This window comes from Trichosurus vulpecula, chromosome 3 (assembly GCF_011100635.1).
Source record: "Trichosurus vulpecula isolate mTriVul1 chromosome 3, mTriVul1.pri, whole genome shotgun sequence".
Taxonomy (NCBI): domain Eukaryota; kingdom Metazoa; phylum Chordata; class Mammalia; order Diprotodontia; family Phalangeridae; genus Trichosurus; species Trichosurus vulpecula.
In genome coordinates this window covers 402160794-402182648 of record NC_050575.1, presented here as the reverse complement: position 1 = coordinate 402182648, position 21855 = coordinate 402160794, and the positions used below count along the sequence as shown (strand labels likewise).

The 21855-nt window shown below is 43.3% G+C and overlaps 4 gene segments (V, D, J or C); all 4 read right to left on the bottom strand.

Moving 5' to 3' along the window:
* Positions 1-4407: 4407 nt before the first annotated feature.
* On the bottom strand, positions 4408-5123 carry LOC118842717. The segment is given in 2 exon segments: positions 4408-4883; positions 5048-5123. Coding segments are annotated over 2 exon segments (525 nt in total).
* A 3203-nt stretch (positions 5124-8326) lies between these two features.
* Positions 8327-9042, bottom strand: LOC118842715. The segment is given in 2 exon segments: positions 8327-8802; positions 8967-9042. Coding segments are annotated over 2 exon segments (525 nt in total).
* A 7345-nt stretch (positions 9043-16387) lies between these two features.
* On the bottom strand, positions 16388-17103 carry LOC118842714. The segment is given in 2 exon segments: positions 16388-16863; positions 17028-17103. Coding segments are annotated over 2 exon segments (525 nt in total).
* A 3772-nt stretch (positions 17104-20875) lies between these two features.
* On the bottom strand, positions 20876-21632 carry LOC118842713. The segment is given in 2 exon segments: positions 20876-21348; positions 21516-21632. Coding segments are annotated over 2 exon segments (522 nt in total).
* Between the last annotated feature and the right edge of the window lie 223 nt (positions 21633-21855).

Sequence of the window (21855 nt, the reverse complement as noted above, 5' to 3'; positions counted from 1 at the left end):
ACAACTAGCTTCTGCCAGTCACAGATAACCAAACCATTTGTTCATTGTCATTGTCATTAAGATAGATTTATCACTTCAGATTGATGGGAGAATGGGATAAGAATGGTGGGAAGGTTATGTCCGTCACCTGCTTGTCAAAAATAACCATACTATTTGTTCCTTGCCATTGTCCCTGGGATAGATGTATCACGTCCAAATTGTACCCTCAAAACTTACATCTGCAAGCTGAGAGGAAGGAGGTTGGGAGGGGGAATTGCAGTTAGGGACCTACATAAACACCCCAATTCTCTGTGTCTGGGGTGCTCTGACACTGAGAGGTGCCTGGAGTTGCCCTTTCCCGTGGAATTGTAATAAATTTTCCTTTCTACTTTCACCTTCAGGTGCCTCTGTTTTTAATTCTTAGATTTGTAAATCCATGCCACACATCAGGATACTTTCTCCCTGTCCCTCCCCTAACTTCCTTTCTTGTAGTTCTTTTTTCCCCTTCCTTTTCTTAATCCCTTTTTTTATTACATAATACATATGTATTTCCATATATTTCCAAGCATTTTCATGACATAGTATCATAAAACAGATGATTGTACATGGAACTGGTAATCTTCTATGCATGAAAAACTGCTATTCCTTTCAAATATACAACAAAGTTATCATGTAAATTTCTTGTTTTTTTTTCTTTTTTTAAAATTTAATTTATTTAATATATTTAGTTTTCAGCATTGATTTTCACAAGAGTTTGAATTACAAATTTTCTCCCCATTTCTACCCTCCCCCCCACTCCAAGATGGCATATATTCTAGTTGCCCTGTTCCCCAGTCAGCCCTCCCTTCTGTCACCCCACTCCCCTCCCATCCCCCTTTCCCTTCCTTTCTTGTAGGGCAAGATAAATTTCTACACTCCGTTGCCTGTGTATCTTATTTTCTAGTCGCATGCAAAAACTTTTTTTTTTGTTTTTGAACATCTGTTTTTAAAACTTTGGGTTCCAAATTCTCTCCCCTCTTCCCTTCCCACCCACTCTCCTCAAGAAGTCAAGCAATTGGACATAGGCCACATGCGTATCATTATGTATAACCCTTCCACAATACTCATATTGTGAAAGACTAACTATTTTGCTCCTTCCTAACTGTTTTAACAATCCAGCTAGCAGCTTCTGTGGGGGTGTAAGATCCACCCACAGCCAGCACCCAGGAGGCTGCCGGCATGCCTGGAAAGCACAGGTTCTTTTTATCTGCTCAACCAAGGAAAGCACGGTGAAGGGCATTCAGTTAGTTCAGGGAGCATACAGGCAGCATTCAGTTAGTTCAGGGGAAAAAAAAACAGCCAGCACCCTGAACTTTAGAACATTTATTTAGCTTGGGGGAAGAAACCAGCATCCCGAACTTCAGAACAAAATACAACCAAATTACAAATATCGACAGACAGACCCAATACAATTCATAGTTACCAACATCTAGGTTCAGCCCAGAACATGGGCTGTCCCAGAGTCACGCTCGCCACTGCTCCCACTGCTATCCAACCGAAAAGGGATCTTCAAGCTATCTCGTCCCGTCTTATAGAGTTTTTGACATCATCAAGTGCCACCTGAATGACCAGGGCTGATTGGTTCTTGAGGTGGCTCCTCCCCCTAGGATCCTGGGAGGTTCACATCCACGTAGACTAGGTTAACACCCAATAGGGCATGGCTCTGGAGTCAACTCCTCCCCTCAGCCAGGCCCCTGAATCATCACACAGGAAGTTCTCTGCTCCCGAGCATGGGTCTTTGGGCTTCCTGTCCCGGAAGAGAAGCAGCAGGCCCTGGGGAAAGGTGAAGAGCTTCCCCAAAGATGACCCCACCAAGGTTCCACACAAAATTCCACACTAGCAGGGCTATGGGTCTGGGGCCCAGCGCCCAGCAAGTCTCAATGAAAACAAGTCACTCAAAGAAAATAAAGGCCATTCTGGTTACACTCCACCCCTCACAATGTTCTAGGATGCACAATCCAATCATAATTTAAATTAAATTATATATGCTAGAACATTGTGATCCAATTACACAGGAAACTAAAACATATCATTCACAATAAAGCAAAACATATCATTCAGTGACATTCCCAAATATTGGTTTATGATTCAAATGTGATCCACCCCTAGGTCCCAGCAAGATAATCTCTTCAATCAATCATCCCCAAAATAATTGTTAATAATTCAAATGTCCACCCCTAGATCTTTGTATCCATTACATAGAATCAATAATATCATAACAATAAAACAATATAGCAAGGATAACACAAAATAAGTACACAGAACACTATCATCATTCCTCCCCCACCTTGAATGATTGGGGCTCAAAATCTTGGGGTAAGGGGTGAAAGTCTCATTTTCCATATCTTCTTCTTGCTGAAACTGGATGTAGAGCTATCCCTGCCCCAAAGAGTCCCATTCCAGAGGTCACTTCTTTAGCGAGCTTGCAGGAATTCCAAGAATGCTATGTGCTTAGGCAGTCACCGGGAAGTGCAGGGTGCTGTGTTGGTAACCAAAAATGGGCTCCTTAGCACTTAGTCAACAAGTGCCCTTGAATAGTTTGTTTGCTTGAAAAACATTTAAATTTGACTCTGGCATAGTGATGTCATTTTGGTCCTCTCTGAGAACCAAGGACAACAACCACCAACCAAGAACCGCCATATGTGAAGTGCGTATTAAACTTTAAAGTCCTATGTAATGTTTGTTGTTCAGTCTTTTCAGTGTCCAACTCTTCATGACCCCATTTTGGGGTTTTCTTGGGAAAACTACTGACGTGGTTTGTCATATTCTGATCCAGCTCATTTTACAGATGAGGAAACTGAGGCAAAGATGGTTAATTGTTTTGCTTGTATGGAGCCCAACGACAGCTGAAAGTGAATTGTTGTTTAGTTGTTTCAATCATGTCTGAATCTTTGTTGGGAAAGATCCAGGAATGTTTTGCCATTTCCTTCTCCAGCTCATTTTTGTAGATGAGGAAACTGAGGCAAAGATGGGTAATTGATTTGGCCAGGGTCACGCAGTTACGAAGTATCTGAGGCCAGCTTTGAACTCAGGAAGATGAATCTTCCTGACTTCCTGCCCCCATATACTATCAAATCTGCCACCTAAATCAGCTTTAAAGCAGACTTTTCAGGATACTTTCTCCCTGCCCCTCCCCTAACCTCCTTTCTTGTAGTTCTTTTTTTCTCCTGCCTTTTCTTAATCCCTTTTTTTTATTACATTAATACGTATGTATTTCCATGTATTTCAAAGCATTTTCATGACATAGTAAAATTAAAAAAAATGATTGTGCATGAAACTGGTAATCTACTATGCACAACCTGTTATTCCTTTCAAATATACAACAAAGGTATCAGATAAATTTCTTGTTTTTTCTACCCTCCCACCCTTATTGTTCTTTTCAGTCACATTTTCTTAGAAGCCGTATGGAAGTTAAGCATGGTTATCGCCAATGCTGATGGTCCAGTTGTCTGGGAAGATGAAGAGTGGCTACCAAGGAGTGACAAAGAAAGGATATCTAATTTTGCCTGAGAATGAGGTTCTGTTAAACCTGAAAGTTTGGTTGAAGGAAACAACGGAGCTAGGTGATAGAAAATTCCATGTTGTTTATTATTTTCCCATAAAGCCTAGTGAAGCTAGCCTACTTGTATGTATAAGGAGTCAGAGCATAAGCTCTGGCTGGCTGAACAAAGGAGTGAGAAAACTTATACACGTTATTTTAGCAGACCCAGCAAGCTGTGTTACCTCATCTCCATGACCAACATGTATGTTTAACCATGATACAAGAAGAGGATTTTCCTTAACGGAATAGGGTTGTAAAGAATGTTGACAAAGGTCAGTTAATAATCTCCCTTGGGGTTAGGGTCTCATCCTTTAATGGCTAACAGGGGAAGAAATGTCCTTAGGTCAGTCTGATCTGGCCTTGTTGAAAGAGGTAAGGGTATTTCCTGAGTAAACCTTTAGAGAACAAAGAAGCCCAGGTCCTGGATCTTCTTCCAGTTGCTCATTAATTCAGGCTCTGGGTCTGGTTGAAATTAAAAATGATATAAAATGGTATAAAATGTTCCACAGTTCCCAGAGTGAGGAGAGAGATTGGATCTATCCTGTAGACTGAATTGGTTCAAGAGCTTTAGGGACTGTTCCACCCAGGTTGTCTATCCTGGGTTTTTTTGGGGGCTGGAGAAAAGCAGCCAGAGCTAAGAGTCCAGGCCCATTCCCCTGAGTCATTTACAGTTTCCTCTTAAACACCAGCTCATGATGAGGAAATTGGGGGAGGCAGCAGAGGGCAGAGCAAAGGATGAGATCAGCTTCTAGAAGCAGTCCCCATGGGAAGGTTTGTGGTCCTTAGCTAAAGCTTACCAGGCAGAAGATCTTTTCTCTTCCTCCTTTTTCTCTCTCTTCTGAATCTTTCTACCTCAACCACAGCCCCTGGGACAAGTCGCTTCTGCAGCAGAGCTGAATAAGGCCTAATTTTCCCCTGAGGGCAGTGGTTGGCCTAAGCCTGTGACTGTGCGGCAGCAGCTGCTCCCTTATGCTGAAGGGCTGAACAGCCTGGGGAGGTTTTTGTTCAGGGCTGAAACACTGTGGGAATGGATGATTATAATATTGAAAACAGTAATAGTCTGCAGCATCATCAGCCTCTACAGCACTGATGGTGAAGGTGAAATCTGTCCCAGAGCCACTGCCACTGAACCGGGCAGGGACCCCAGACTCCAGCTTGGAAGCAGCAGAGATCAGGAGCTTCGGCGACTGTCCTGGTTTCTGCTGGTACCAGGCCATATAGTTGCTAATGCTGGAACTGGCCTTGCAGGTGATGGTGACTGTGTCCCCTGGAGCCACAGCCAGGGAGTCTGGTGTCTGGGTCATCACAGTGGCTGCTTGGGCTTCTTGGTGGGAAAAGGAAAAGAAGAAAGAGATTTCAGTGAAGAATCCTGTGTAGATACAGTGAATTCAGTAGTTCCCTTTACCTCAGGCTGTGTCAGAGATGCCCCAGGGATAACTCCCTCTCTTTCTAAAGTGGTCCCAACCTAGGGCTCATTGGGAGTCTTACCTTGAGGCCAGAGCAGTAGGAGCCAGAGGAGCAAGGATGTGGAGAGCATTGTGACTCTTGCAGAACTGGAGGCAGAGGGCTCTTAGCTCAGTGAGAAAGGTGGGAGATATTTGTATGTCGGGCTGTGTTTGTGAAAGGTCCCCTGGAAATCACCATGCAAAACACCGCTGGTCTGACCTCAACTCTAGGTCCCCAGGAGTGGTTACATGTACATGGAGGGAGTGGCCCAATTGTATTTCCTTGAAGGTGTGAGCTCACATGGTCTCTTTTTTATTGCTGTATTAAATATATCTCCCGTAGGCTAGACATGTTTTGTTGCAGGTGGCCAATTTCGGTTACAAACAAGGGGAGGCTCTCTACCTTGCCAGGAGAGACCAGATGGCTCTGGGTCTAGAGACGAAGAGTTGATAAGTGTTTATGGAATGAATAGAATGAAGAAAGAGAGAAAGAAAGAAAGGAACTGAGTTAGAAAGAAAATTAAGACTGGGGGACCAACATTTTTTTTTTTGCAGGGGGTGGGCAGGGCATTTGGGGTCTTGGGACTTGCCCAAGGTCACACAGATGGTAAGTGTGTCAAGTATCTGAGGCTGGATTTGAACTCAGGTCCTCCTGACTCCAGGGCTGGTGCTCTATTCACTGCACCACCTAGCTGCCCCTTTTTGCTGTTATCTCAATGAGAGATGTAATATTACTTTTTCATCTGGAGTTAGAACACATGCAGAAATGTATGCAAATGGCTTAAGCCTCACCTTAAGATGTTCTCATTGTTTAAAGGGATTCTGAGAGCAGTAGTATTTTTCCTGTGATCTGTCTCTTACTGTTACCAATGTGTGATTGAATATTTATCATCTAGGATGTGTGAGAGCTGAACTCACCCAAAGCTCTGATTATTGGGACTTGCTTTTCAATACTTCGTGGAACTGTAATTGACTATAGTTTTGAGCTTTGATTACAGGAATAGTTGTCTGAATGATCATGAAGCCAATAGTAGAATGGCATGTGCTGCAGGCTGAGAACTGCTACAGGTGGCTGTCTCTGCCTGGGAAAAGTTTCAGTGACAACCTTGGCCATGACCTAGGTAGGATTTTCCTGACTCTATTTCCCAATTGTGCTCTTTCCTTTCTAAAAGGAAAATTTCCCACTTGATTAATCCTGAGCCCTGCTTTTAATATCTTGTGGCTACATGACTGACTGTCAGATATGAGTTATCCCTGGAATCAAAAAGAGCTAAGGAAGGTTTCTCCATCTGTTATGCTATAGGATATTGTTACATCTGTGTCTATAATAGGATGCAATTATGAATATCTTATATTTTAAACCTACATTTGTGGTCAAATAATAATATAGGGAGGATATCGTCCTAAGGGGGCAATGATTAGACAAAGTAAGAAGAGAAAGACAGAATGTGATAGTTTTCTAATTAAATGGAATTGTAAATTTTGAGAAAAGGAAGAGGATTACACTGTTTTCTCTAAGAACTATATACAGATGTATGTGATTGGCCTCCAAAACTCATGTATAATGAAAATTCTGCCTTTGAGCATGTTTTGATGGTAAGTTCTCAAAATTGGATATTACATGTAAATTATATATGGATACTGGTAAAAAAAAGTGAAATTATTTTCCCATTATTAAAGTATATGCCTTATAATTTTAAAAGGTAAAAGAGCTCATTTTATGGTTGGACCCTGAAATTTTTAAAAGATTCTTAAATCAGGTGCAGGATTTTGGTGAGTATAGAAACAGTAAATGGCACATAAACTGAAATTTCCCAAAACTAGTCTCTTGTGAGTTTTCGGAGTAGTTTAATCTGTAGCTGACTTAATGTAATTATGCAATTACGGGAATTGCAAGAAAAACGTTTTTGCTTTGATTGAACTTAGGGCTGCGTGCCTGGGAAACTGAACCATTCCTAAGTGCCTTTAACTAAGGACCTCTGTCATACTGACCACAAACAAAGATCCAAAGACTGATGCAAGGAGTTTTCTCTCAATTATCAACTCATATGTTTTCTAAGGGCTGCTACCAGGTCCTTCTGACCACTCCCACAGCTGCAAACTTGTGGGTGTTGTCTCCTGGATCCCTTGAAGATGGCATGCTCCTAGTGGACCTCTGAATATATTGGAGGCCTTGCCTTTTGGCTTCCTAAGGGCCAGAAGAAGACAATATCTGAGGCAGATGACTCACTCGAGAATCCAGACCAGGACTGCAAGAAAAAGGGCTCCCTCCCCACTTTCCAGATCCCCACATGCCAGCTGCCATTTGCCCATATCTCTTGGGTGCACTAGCTTTGGTTTTGGTTTGCTTTGGCTGTGTGATTTTTCATTCACTATGCCCCTCTTTCTACATACCTCGAGCCCCCTTTAGGTCTCCTTCCTTACTAGCTTTTGGATGCATTGCAATGGCTGCTCATGTCTCTGAACAGCCAGCCAGCCACCCAGCCTGCCTGAATCCTTCAGTGGGTAAGCTCCTCCTCCAGTCCTGGCTGGTACACAAGGATACCTTCCCCAAAGGGATGGAGAGCAGCAATTCTGAGCTGGGAATATTGACTTCCATCAATCAGGTCCTTGGCTCTCTCATCCTGCCATCATCCCTGGGTATGTTTTTCATGTGTGGCACCTCCCTTTCTCAGACTCTGTGTCCTCTGTGGACTAGTCTGTGCACCATCATTCATGTGGTGCCTCACTTCTAAGATTTTCTGGATCTGAGACTAGTCTGGTCCCCTTGACCTGGGCCTGTGGCCGGGAATGCTATGACTTTGACCCCCTCTCAGATCCAGCTCCATTGACACTGCCATACTGTCAAGGCCTTGACCCTCATCATGAGGAGGGCAGTGTCCTGGCCCCTACAGGAACAGTGAAAAGAGGCCTGATATCCTCAGATAAGTTTTTCAGGAATCTGTCCTGACAGATGACAGACATGAATGATTGGATAGCTAGAGTGAGTTCCCAGAGTAAGGAGAGTGACTGCATCTGTGCTTTGGATTGAGTTTTCTCAAGAACTGCAGGGACTGTTGCATACATCTTGTCTATGCTGTCTGTCTTTTTAGGGCTGGGGAGAAGCAGCCAGAGCTGAGAGTCCAGGCCTGTTCCCCTGTTTACCGTTTTCTCTTAAACACTAGCTCAGGGGGAGGTGATTGGGGTAGGGAGCAGAGGGCAGTATAAAGGATGAGATCAGCTTCTGGAAGCAGCCCCCATGAGAAGGTTTGTGGTCCTTGGCTAAAGCTTACCAGCAGAAGATTCTTTCTCTTCCTCCTTTTTCTTTCTCTTCTGAATCTTTCTACCTCAACCACAGCCCCTGGGACAAATGGCTCCTGCAGTAGAGCTGAAGTAGGCCCAATTCTCCCCTGAGGGCCCTGGTTGGCCTAAGCCTGTGACTGTGGGGCAGCAGCTGCTCCCGTATGTTGAAGGGCTGAGCAGCCTGAGGGGGTTTTTGTTCAGGGCTGAAACATTGTGGGAATGGAGTACTATACCGTTGCAAACAGTAATAATCTGCAGCATCCTCAGCCTCTACAGCACTGATGGTGAAGGTGAAATCTGTCCCAGAGCCACTGCCACTGAACCGGGCAGGGACCCCGGAGTGCAGGGAGGAAGCAGCATAGATCAGGAGCTTGGGAGACTGTCCTGGTTTCTGCTGGTACCAGGACATATAGTTGCTAATGCTGGAACTCGCCTTGCAGGTGATGGTGACTGTGTCCCCTGGAGCCACAGCCAGGGAGGCTGGTGTCTGGGTCATTACAATGGCTGCCTGGGCTTCTTGGTGAGAAAAGGAGAAGAAGAAAGAGATTTCAGTGAAAAATCCTGTGTAGATACAGTGAATTCAGTAGTTACCTTTCCCTCAAGCTGTGTCAGAGATGCCCAAGGGATAACTCCCTCTCTTTCTAAAGTGGTCCCAACCTAGGGCTCATTGGGATTCTTACCTTGAGGCCAGAGCAGTAGAAGGCAGAGGAGCAAGGATGGGGAGAGCATTGTGACTCTTGCAGAGCTGGAGGCAGAGGGCTCTGAGCTCAGTGAGGAAGCTGGGAGATATTTATATGTTAGACTGGGTTTTTGAAATGTCTCTTGGATATCGCCATGCAAAACAGCGCTGGTCCAACCTCAACTCTAGGACCCCAGGAGTGGTTATATGCACATGAAGGGAGTGGCCCAATTGAATTTCCTGGAAGGTGTGACCTCACATGGTCTCTTTTTTATTGCTGTATCAAATGTATCTCCCTTAGGCTGGACATGGTTTGTGGCAGGTGGCCAATTTCAGTTACAAAGAGGGGGAGGCCTCTCTACCTTCTGTGGAAAATATTATACTATTTTATATCATTTTTGTAATTTCAATAAGACTCAGGGCCTGAACTACTTAACCAGAAGAAAAGCCTGATCCTAACAGTCTCTTTGTTCTCTGAGTAAGCTCAGAGACATCTCTATCTTGTATCAACAAATCCAGATGGAGCATTTCTTGCTCTGTCCATGGCCATTAAGGGTGAAAACCTTGACCCCAGACACTATCTTGAATTATGTGACTTTTCCTTATCTTAATATTTTATGGGCATATACTATGTTGTGGAATGTTAATGGCCAATTAATCACAGAGATCCTGGGGTAGTAATTCCAATTGACACTCTCTCAACTATCTAATTTGTTGTATTTACAATCTATTCCATTAAGGAAAATCCTCTTCTTGTATCATGGTTAAACATACATGGGGGTCATAAAAATGAGGTCATACAGGCTTGCTAGCTCTGCTAAAATAATGTATATAAGTTTTCTCATTCCTTTGTTCAGGCAGCCAGAGCTTATGCTCTGACTCCTTGTAGGTACAAGTAAGCTAGCTTAGCTATGCTTTAAGGGAAAATAATAAACAACATGGATTTTTCTATCACCTAGATCTGTTGTTTCCTTCAACCAAATTTTCATGTTTAACGCTTCCCAGGAGAGATCAGATGGCTCTCGGGCTAGAGACCAAGAGTTGACAAGTGTTTATGCAAGGAATAGAATTAAGAAAGAGAGAAAGAAAGAAAGAAACTGAGTTAGAAGGAAAATTAAGACTGGGGAACCAACAGATTTAAAGACAGCTGAAGGCCCAGGCTTAGATGAAATGGAGGTTGAGGAGACTTTGGAGATTTTTTGGTTTACTAGGTGGGGTGGGGAGAATGTGTCCTTTGTCTTGTGGAGCTAGGAGATGTTTATTCTTCTCTTCTATATTTCTGTTATATCTTTTTTAAAGCTAAATAGAAAAGAAAGGATTGGTGGTCTCAATCTTTCTTTTTCTAGATGGTGGAACTGAGGCCAAAGGCAGTGAAATGTTTATTCAGATGACTTTTTCCTACTAAAGTCCATCATCTCCTTTCCTCCCCTCAGAAAGTTTCCATGTCAATCAACAGTGGGATCAAACCTGTTGCATCTGTACTATTTCCATCCAGGTGAGCTAGGGAGATCCAATCACAAAGCAATTTGGAAGGGGAAGACCCTCAGGGTTTCTGGCCAGAAGAGAAAGAATTGGTATTTACACTCACTCTGAGCTATCAAAACCCAAACAGTGGCAGCTGGGGCTGGGACCTATTATTGGACAATCAGTGAGAGTTGGATTTGTCAGAGGGAAGTATCTCTATTTGAATCTGAATGGACTTTATCAAAGACTGGTTTTCCAGAACTGGATCTCAAGCAATTTATATTCCTTTGATTAGAGCACTGAAGTGCAAGTTTATGATTCCCCTTGGGGAGGAAGGGAGGGTGGAAGGGAAGAAGAGACAGAGAGGAAGGGAGAAAGGAAGAAATGGAGGAAGTAATGCAGGAAAGGAAGAAGGAAGGAGCATTGCCTCATTGGAAATGGAGCTGGACTCCCAGTGGAGCAGTTCCTCTTCCTCTTCCTCACAGATTGTTGTCCCTCTTTCACTCTTGAAGAGACCAATGACATCAGGAGGATGACATCTTGACTTGCTAGTGAATTGGATTCAAGTGAAGTAGGGCTGTGCAAAGTCATCAGCCTCACTCTCTCTTCCAGATCCATTTGCATCCAGTGGCAAAACAGAAATGAAGATGACTGGAGGTGGCCCCTGAGACCTGAGAAAGAGAAATGAAAACTGAGACCTGTGAGAGACCTCTCTCCCACTGCATCTCAGGCCATCACACCCGTTGCACCCATCATCTTGATCTATGTCTTGCCACTGGATTCTGGTGACTTAAATCCAATTGGCTTTGTATGAGGTAGCGAGAAAATAAAACTTGAAGACTTCGCAGGGGATATATATATATATATATATATATATATATATATATATATGTATAAATATATCTATATCTATTCATTTCTATACTTAGAAATGTTTAAAAATGAAGTAATAGGGAAATAGGGAAGTTGAAAAATTCGGAGGCCATGACAGCCTGATTGCTCAGCCTCTGGGAAAGTTTTTTTTTTTACCCTGAAACATTTTGTTCTTTCTTGTGGTTCTGGTTTAAAGATTTGCTAAGTAAGAATAGGGTCACTGTGACCTGCTTGCCTTTACTCTAAAAGTACCGTAGAAGAATGGAGAGGTTCTCCCCCTGCCCTTATCTTATTCTCCTTTTTTAGATTTATAGATGTCACCTCAGTTGTAATCATCAAGTAAGGGAACAGGCATTGGAGTTTCTGTGCCTTGATTTCCCGGTTCTTTGTCTAGTTTTTCATGCTCAGATTGTAAGCCTGCCTTCCAGCCAATGGTGAGAAGGATCAGAGGTGGGCGGGAATTGTCTTGGGTTAGGTATAATTATTGATGCTTTGCCCCATGTACGGGGCCTCCCTTGCTAGATCTGTTCAGAAACATACAGAGAAGAGCTATTGTCAGTCCCAAGCCTCCCCATCTCCTTCCTAGGACCTGGGCTTTCATGTCAACAAATTGTTCTGCTATCATTCCCCTCTAGGCTGAGAGGAAGAGCTATTCCTTCCTTGTACCCATATTTCATTCTTTCTCATTCCTCTGCACTCTATCTCCATTTCCTCAAGCCTTAAGCCCTGCCTTTTCAAGGCTCTCTTCCCTTATGGTTTTAGGTACAGACAAGGGCGGCCAATATTTAAGACAACAGAATCTTTGCCTGACCCTATGGTCTATTTTATCTAGATTCTACTTTGTTGGATTCCTTTTGCTGCTAATCCTGTATATAGTTTTCTCAGTCTATATTTGTTTGCATGTTGTCTCTCCCATTAGATTGTAAGCTCCTTGAGGGCAGGGACTGTCTTTTGCCGCTTTTTGTATTCCGAGTGCTTAGCAGAGTGCCTGCCACATGGTAGGTGCTTATTAAATTTTTATTGACTGATTGATTGATAAGCCTTATAAACATCCTATCTGCACCTGCCCTCTGGTTTTTCCATTTCCTTTCCCTCTTGAATTGCTACAATGTGTCTTGCATTCCCATTGTTCAGTGTGACATTGGGAATCCTGGAGTTCATCATAGACTTGTGTGAGTATAACAAAAGCTTAAGGGCAATGGCACTTTAGCAATTTAGGAAGGCCTTTCCCTACCTTAAGGAACTTAATGGAGATACTATTATTGTTGTCATTTGGGTCAGCTGTTGCTTAGAGAAGTGGGCCTGGAATCAGGAAGACCTGAGTTCAAATCTGATCTCAAGCATTAGCTGTCGTCACCCTGGCAAAGTCACTTAATCTCTATTTGCTTCAGTTCCCTCATCTATAAAATGGGGATAATTGCAGAGTTGTTGTGGGAATCAAATGAGATATAGTTGTAAAGTGTTTAGCACAGTGCCTGGCATATAGTAGGTGCCATAGAAATGCTTATTCCCCATTTTATGGATGAGGAGTATGAGGTTTTGACTTCCTCGTGGTCATCTGACTCCAAAGTGACAGAATTGGGGTCCAAACACTGTCTTTTGATATCTTAAGTCCAGTGCTTTGATTATTATACCATTTGGCTTCTCTTCTACCTAGGAAGGGAGCGTTGCTTAGTAGTGACTACAATGTTACTTCTGGAGGCAGGAAGGCCTGAGTTCAAATCCTGCCTAGAACATTTCAATTGATTTTTTGGTTTTCGTTTCACCTTCATTTCTGAATGTCCCTCCCTGTTTCCAGAAAGCCGTCTCTTGTAATAAAGAATTAAAAAAAAAAGAAAAATGAAAAAAAGTAGTTCATTAAAAGTAACCAATATATCAATAGATTCAGATAGTATATGCAATATTTGACAGCCATCATCCCTCACTTCTGCAAAGAAGGAAAGGAAGAGCATTTCCTCTGCTATTCTCTAGGGGGATGTTTGGTCATAATGGTTATGCTGCATTCGGTTTCACTGTTTTACTCTTAATATTTACGTTGTTAGTCATTGTGCGAACTGCTTCCTTAGTTCTACTTATTCACTTTATATAAGGTCACATAAGCCTTCCCATATTTCTCTGAAATCTTCATATTCCTCATTTCTTAGGATGCAGTAATATTCTATTACATTCATGAGCCATATGTGTTTGGCTGTATTTGGGCAGCTAGCTGATGCAGTGGATAGAGTGTAAATTGTGTGGCCCTGGGCAAGTCACTTATCTGTAAAATGGGGATAATAATAGCCCCTATGTTGTTGGGAGGATCTAATAAGTTAATACATGTAATGTTATTCTCTGCTGCTTGTGCTAATTTTGGCCTAACCATTAACACCAAAAAAACACAGGTGCTCCATCAGCCTCCACCATACGTGGAACCATTGGTCACAGCAAATGGAGAAGTTTTGAATGCTGTGGATAAGTTCACTTACCTTGGTAGTGTACTTTCCAGGGATGTACACGTTGATAATGAGGCTGATGCACACATTGCCAGAGCTAGCTCCCTGTTCTGGAAGCTCCGAAGGAACGTATGGGAAAGAAGAGGTATTTGATTACCAAACTGAAGGTCTACAGATCGGTTGTGCTGACCTCATTGTTCTAGGCCTGTGAAATCTGCACAGTGTACCAGTGTCATGACAGGAAACTGAATCACTGAATTGTCTTAGGAAGATTCTTATCCTGGCAGGATTAAGTACCAAACACTGAGGTCCTTACTTGAATTAAATTGCCAAGCATTCAAACTCTGCTTCAGAGAGCACAACTCCGATGGGTTGGCCACGTTGTTTGAATGCAAAATGTACGCTTGCCAAAAAGACTATTTTATGGAGAACTCACACAGGGCAAGCATTCACATGGTGGACAGAAGAAGCAATACAAGGACACTCACAGGGTCTCTCCTAAGAACTTTGAAGTTGATTGTATGAAATGGGAGGCATTGGCATAGAACTACTCAGCATGATGTGCTCACATCAGAGAAGGAGCTGTGCTGTATGAGCAAAACAGAATTGAAACAGCTCAAAGGACATGCAGGATGCACAAGTTTAGAGTATCCACCCCAAATGTTCACATGGAATATTTGTGTCCGACCTGCGGTAGAGCATTCTGAGCTCACATTGGTCTGATCAGCCACAGTCAGACACATTTAAACTTGACTCTGGCATAGTGATGTCATTTTGGTCCTCTCTGAGAACCAAGGACAACAACCACCAACCAAGAACCGCCATGTGTAAAATGCGTATTAAACTTTAAAGTCCTATGTAATGTTTGTTGTTCAGTCTTTTCGGTGTCCAACTCTTCATGACCCCATTTTGGGGTTTTCTTGGGAAAAATACTGGCGTGGTTTGTCATATTCTTCTCCAGCTCATTTTACAGATGAGGAAACTGAGGCAAAGATGGTTAAGTGACTTGCCCAGGGTCACAGGGTTAGTAGCTGTGTACTTCCAGGCCCAGCGTTCTTTCTATTGCACCACCTACCTGCCCTAAATTGTTTTGCTTGTACAGAGCCCAACGACAGCTGAAAGTGAATTGTTGTTTAGTTGTTTCAATCATGTCTGAATCTTTGTTGGCAAAGATCCAGGAATGGTTTGCCATTTCCTTCTCCAGCTCATTTTTGTAGGTGAGGAAACTGAGGCAAAGAGCGTTAAGTGACTTGGCCAGGGTCACATAGCAACTAAGTATATGAGGCCAGATTTGAACTCAGGAAGATGAATCTTCCTGACTTCCTGCCCCCATATGCTATCAAATCTGCCACCTAAACCAGCTTTAAAGCAGACTTTTCAGGATACTTTCTCCCTGCCCCTCCCCTAACCTCCTGTCTTGTAGTTCTTTTTTTCTCCTGCCTTTTCTTAATCCCTTTTTTTATTACATTAATACATATGTATTTCCATGTATTTCCAAGCATTTCCATGACATAGTAAAATAAAAAAAATGATTGTGCGTGAAACTAGTAATCTACTGTGCACAACCTGTTATTCCTTTCAAATATACAACAAAGGTATCAGGTAAATTTATTGTTTTTTCTACCCTTCCTCCCTTATTGTTCTTTTCAGTCACATTTTCCTTCCTTATGGAAGTTAAGCATGGTTACCCCCAATGCTGATGGTCCAGGTCTCTGGGAAGATGAAGAGTGGCTACCAAGGAGTGACAAAGAAAGGATATCTAATTTTGCCTGAAAATGAGGTTCTGTTAAACCTCAAAGTTTGGTTGAAGGAAACAACAGAGCTAGGTGATAGAACATTCCATGTTGTTTATTATTTTCCCTTAAAGCATAGCTAAGCTAGCTTACTTGTATGTATAAGGAGTCAGAGCATAAGCTCTGGCTGGCTGAACCAAGGAGTAAGAAAACTTATGTATGTTATTTTAGCAGACCCAGCAAGCCTGTGTTACCTCACCTCCATGACCCCCCTGTATGTTTAACCATGATACAAGAAGAGGATTTTCTATAATGGAATAGGGTTGTAAAGAACGTTGACAAAGGTCAGTCAATATTCTCCCTTGGGGTTAGGGTCTCATCCTTTAATGGCTAACAGGGGAAGAAATGTCCTTAGGTCAGTCTCATCTGGCCTTGTTGACAGAGGTAAGGGTATTTCCTGAGTAAACTTTTAGAGAACAAAGAAGCCCAGGTGCTGAATCTTCTTCCAGTTACTCATTAATTCAGGCTCTGGGTCTGGTTGAAATTAAAAATGATATAAAATGGTATAAAATGTTCCACAGTTCCCAGAGTGAAGAGAGAGACTGGATCTATCCTGTAGACTGAATTGGCTCAAGAGCTTTAGGGACTGTTCCACCCAGGTTGTCTATCCTGGGTTTTTTTGGGGGCTGGAGAAAAGCAGCCAGAGCTGAGAGTCCAGGCCCATTCCCCTGAGTCATTTACAGTTTCCTCTTAAACATCAGCTCATGATGAGGAAATTGGGGGAAGCAGCAGAGGGCAGAGCAAAGGATGAGATCAGCTTCTGGAAGCAGTCCCCATGGGAAGGTTTGTGGTCTTTGTCTAAAGCTTACCAGGCAGAAGATTTTTTCTCTTCCTCCTTTTTCTCTCTCTTCTGAATCTTTCTACCTCAACCAGAGTCCCTGGGATAAGTCGCTTCTGCAGGAGAGCTGAATCAGGCCTAATTTTCCCCTGAGGGCAGTGGTTGGCCTAAGCCTGTGACTCTGGGGCAGCAGCTGCTCCATTATGTTGAAGGGCTGAACAGCCTGGGGAGGTTTTTGTTCAGGGCTGAAACACTGTGGGAGTGCATGATTATAATATTGCAAACAGTAATAACCTGCAGCATCCTCAGCCTCCACAGCACTGATGCTGAAGGTGAAATCTGTCCCATAGCCACTGCCACTGAACCGGGCAGGGACCCCAGAGTGCAGGTAGGAAGCAGCATAGATCAGAAGCTTGGGAGACTGTCCTGGTTTCTGCTGGTACCAGGCCATATAGTTGGTAACGCTGGAACTGGCCTTGCAGGTGATGGTGACTGTGTCCCCTGGAGCCACAGCCAGGGAGTCTGGTGTCTGGGTCATCACAGTGGCTGCTTGGGCTTCTTGGTGGGAAAAGGAGAAGAAGAAAGAGATTTCAGTGAAGAATCCTGTGTAGATACAGTGAATTCAGTAGTTACCTTTCCCTCAGGCTGTGTCAGAGATGCCCAAAGGATAACTCCCTCTCTTTCTAAAGTGGTCCCAACCTATGGCTCCTTGGAAATCTTACCTTGAGGCCAGAGCAGTAGAAGGCAGAGGAGCAAGGATGTGGAGAGCATTGTGACTCTTGCAGAACTGGAGGCAGAGGGCTCTGAGCTCAGTGAGAATGGTGGGAGATATTTGTATGTCGGGCTGGGTTTGTGAAAGGTCCCCTGGAAATCACCATGCAAAACACCACTGGTCTGACCTCAACTCTAGGTCCCCAGGAGTGGTTATATGTACATGGAGGGAGTGGTCCAATTGTATTTCCTTGAAGGTGAGCTCACATGGTCTCTTTTTTATTGCTGTATTAAATATATCTCCCTTAGGCTAGACATGTTTTGTCACAGGTGGCCAATTTCGGTTACAAATAGGGGGAGGCTCTCTGCCTTCCCAGGAGAGATCAGATGGCTCTGGGTCTAGAGACCAAGAGTTGACTAGTGTTTATGCAATGAATAGAATGAAGAAAGAGAGAAAGAAAGAAAGTAACTGAGTTAGAAAGAAAATTAAGACTGGGGAACTAACATTTTTTTTTTTTGCATGGAGAGGGCAGGGCACTTGGGGTCTTGGGACTTGCCCAAGGTCACACTGATGGTAAGTGTGTCAAGTATCTGAGGCTGAATTTGAACTCAGGTCCTCCTGACTCCAGGGCTGGTGCTCTATTCACTGTACCACCTAGCTGCCCCTCTCTGCTGTTATCTCAATGAGAGATCTAATATTACTTTTTCATCTGGGATTAGAACACATGCAGAAATGTATGCAAATGACTTAAGACTGTGGAAAATATTATACTATTTTATGTCATTTTCTAATTTCAATCAGTCCCAGAGCCTGAATTAATGAGTAACCGGATGAAGATCCAGGACCTGGGCTTCTTTGTTCTCTCTAAAAGTTTGCTCAGGCAATACCCTTACCTCTGTCAACAAGGCCAGATCATTAAGGACATTACCCTAACCCCAAGAGAGATTACCTTGCTTAATATTCTACAGGTATATACTATGTTATGGAATGTAATGAGACACAGAGACGCTGGGCTGTAGTTTCAACTGACTTTTGTCAACATCCTTTACAACTCTATTCCATTAAGGAAAATCCTCTTGTTGTATCAGGCTTAAACATACATGGGGGTCATAAAAATGAGGTCATACAGGCTTGCTAGCTCTGCTAAAATAACGTATATAAGTTTTCTCATTGCTTTGTTCAGGCAGCCAGAGTTTATACTCTGACTCCTTGTACGTACAAGTAAGCTAGCTCTGCTATGCTTTAAGGGAAAATAAGAAACAACACGGATTTTTCTATCACCTAGCTCTGTTGTTTCCTTCAACCAAATTTTCAGGTTTAACAAGACTACCCTTAAGATGTTCTCATTGTTTAAAGGGATTCTGAGAGCAGTAGTATTTTTCCTGTGATCTGTCTCTTACTGTTACCAATGTGTGATTGAATATTTATCATCTAGGATGTGTGAGAGCTGAACTCACCCAAAGCTCTGATTATTGGGACTTGCTTTTCAATACTTCGTGGAACTGTAATTGACTATAGTTTTGAGCTTTGATTACAGGAATAGTTGTCTGAATGATCATGAAGCCAATAGTAGAATGGCATGTGCTGCAGGCTGAGAAGTGCTACAGGTGGCTGTCTCTGCCTGGGAAAAGTTTCAGTGACAACCTTGGCCATGACCTAGGTAGGATTTTCCTGACTCTACTTCCCAATTGTGCTCTTTCCTTTCTAAAAGGAAAATTTCCCACTTGATTAATCCTGAGCCCTCCTTTTAATATCTTGTGGCTACATGACTGACTGTCAGATATGAGTTATCCCTGGAATCAAAAAGAGCTAAGGAAGGTTTCTCCATCTGTTATGATATAGGATATTGCTACATCTGTGTCTATAATAGGATGCAATTATGAATATCTTATATTTTAAACCTACATTTGTGGTCAAATAATAATATAGGGAGGATATCGTCCTAAGGGGGCAATGATTAGACAAAGTAAGAAGAGAAAGACAGAATGTGATAGTTTTCTAATTAAATGGAATTGTAAATTTTGAGAAAAGGAAGAGGATTACACTGTTTTCTCTAAGAACTATATACAGATGTATGTGATTGGCCTCCAAAACTCATGTATAATGAAAATTCTGCCTTTGAGCATGTTTTGATGGTAAGTTCTCAAAATTGGATATTACCTGTAAATTATATATGGACACTGGTAAAAAAAGTGAAATTATTTTCCCATTATTAAAGTATATGCCTTATAATTTTAAAAGGTAGTAGAGATCATTTTATGGTTGGACCCTGAAATTTTTAAAAGATTCTTAAATCAGGTGCAGGATTTTGGTGAGTATAGAAACAGTAAATGGTACATAAACTGAAATTTCCCAAAACTAGTCTCTTGTGAGTTTTCTGAGTAGTTTAATCTGTAGCTGACTTAATGTAATTATGCAATTACGGGAATTGTGAGAAAAACTTTTTTGCTTTGATTGAACTTAGGCCTGCGTGGCTGGGAAACTGAACCATTCCTAAGTGCCTTTAACTAAGGACCTATGTCATACTGACCACAAACAAAGATCCAAAGACTGATGCAAGGAGTTTTCTCTCAATTATCAACTCATATGTTTTCTAAGGGCTGCTACCAGGTCCTTCTGACCACTCCCACAGCTGCAAACTTGTGGGTGTTGTCTCCTGGATCCCTTGAAGATGGCATGCTCCTAGTGGACCTCTGAATATATTGGAGGCCTTGCCTTTTGGCTTCCTAAGGGCCAGAAGAAGACAATATCTGAGGCAGATGACTCACTGGAGAATCCAGACCAGGACTGCAAGAAAAAGGGCTCCCTCCCCACTTTCCAGATCCCCACATGCCAGCTGCCATTTGCCCATATCTCTTGGGTGCATTAGCTTTGGTTTTGGTTTGCTTTGGCTGTGTGATTTTTCATTCACTATGCCCCTCTTTCTTCCTACCTCGAGCCCCATTTAGGTCTCCTTCTTTACTAGCTTTTGGATGCATTGCAATGGCTGCTCATGTCTCTGAACAGCCAGCCAGCCACCCAACCTGCCTGAATCCTTCAGTGGTTAAGCTCCTCCTCCAGTCCTGGTTGGTACACAATGATACCTTCCCCAAAGGGATGGAGAGCACCAATTCTGAGCTGGGAATTTTGACTTCAATCAATCAGGTCCTTGGCTCTCTCATCCTGCCATCATCCCTGGGTATGTTTTTCATGTGTGGCACCTCCCTTTCTCAGACTCTGTGTCCTCTGTGGACTAGTCTGTGCACCATCATTCATGTGGTGCCTCACTTCTAAGATTTTCTGGATCTGAGACAAGTCTGGTCCCCTTGACTTGTGCCTGTGGCCGGGAATGCTATGACTTTGACCCCCTCTCAGATCCAGCTCCATTGACACTGCCATACTGTCAAGGCCTTGACCCTCATCATGAGGAGGGCAGTATCCTGGCCTCTACAGGAACAGGGAAAAGAGGCCTGATATCCTCAAATAAGGTTTTCAGGAATCTGTCCTGGAAGATGACAGACATGAATGATTGGATAGCTAGAGTGAGTTCCCAGAGGGAGGAGAGTGACTGCATCTATGCTTTAGATTGAGTTTTCTCAAGAACTGCAGGGACTGTTGCATACACCTTGTCTATGCTGGCTGTCTTTTTAGGGCTGGGGAGAAGCAGCCAGAGCTGAGTCCAGGCCTGTTCCCCTGTTTACCGTTTTCTTTTAAACACTAGCTCAGGGGGAGGTGATTGGGGTAGGGAGCAGAGGGCAGTGTAAAGGATGAGATCAGCATCTGGAAGCAGCCCCCATGAGAAGGTTTGTGGTCCTTGGCTAAAGCTTACCAGCAGAAGATTCTTTCTCTTCCTCCTTTTTCTTTCACTTCTGAATCTTTCTACCTCAACCACAGCCCCTGGGACAAATGGCTTTTGCAGCAGGGCTGAAGTAGGCCCAGTTCTCCCCTGAGGGCCATGGCTGGCCTAAGCCTGTGACTGTGGGGCAGCAGGTGCTCCCCTATGCTGAAGGGCTGAGCAGCCTGAGGAGGTTTTTGTTCAGGGCTGAAACACTGTGGGAATGGAGTACTATACCCTTGCAAACAGTAATAATCTGCAGCATCTTCAGCCTCCACAGCACTGATGGTGAAGGTGAAATCTGTCCCAGAGCCACTGCCACTGAACCGGGCAGGGACCCCAGACTCCAGCTTGGAAGCAGCATAGATCAGGAGCTTGGGAGACTGTCCTGGTTTCTGCTGGTACCAGGACATCCTCTTGCTAATGCTGGAACTGGCCTTGCAGGTGATGGTGACTGTGTCCCCTGGAGCCACAGCCAGGGAGGCTGGTGTCTGGGTCACTACAATGGCTGCCTGGGCTTCTTGGTGAGAAAAGGAGAAGAAGAAAGAGATTTCAGTGAAAAATCCTGTGTAGATACAGTGAATTCAGTAGTTACCTTACCCTCAGGCTGTGTCAGAGATGCCCCAGGGATAACTCCCTCTCTTTCTAAAGTGGTCCCAACCTAGGGCTCATTGGGAGTCTTACCTTGAGGCCAGAGCAGTAGAAGGCAGAAGAGCAAGGATGGGGAGAGCATTGTGACTCTTGCAGAGCTGGAGGCAGAGAGCTCTGAGCTCAGTGAGGAAGCTGGGAGATATTTATATGTTAGACTGGGTTTTTGAAATGTCTCTTGGATATCGCCATGCAAAACAGTGCTGGTCCAACCTCAACTCTAGGACCCCAGGAGTGGTTATATGCACATGAAGGGAGTGGCCCAATTGAATTTCCTGGAAGGTGTGACCTCACATGGTCTCTTTTTTATTGCTGTATTAAATGTATCTCCCTTAGGCTGAACATGGTTTGTGGCAGGTGGCCAATTTCAGTTACA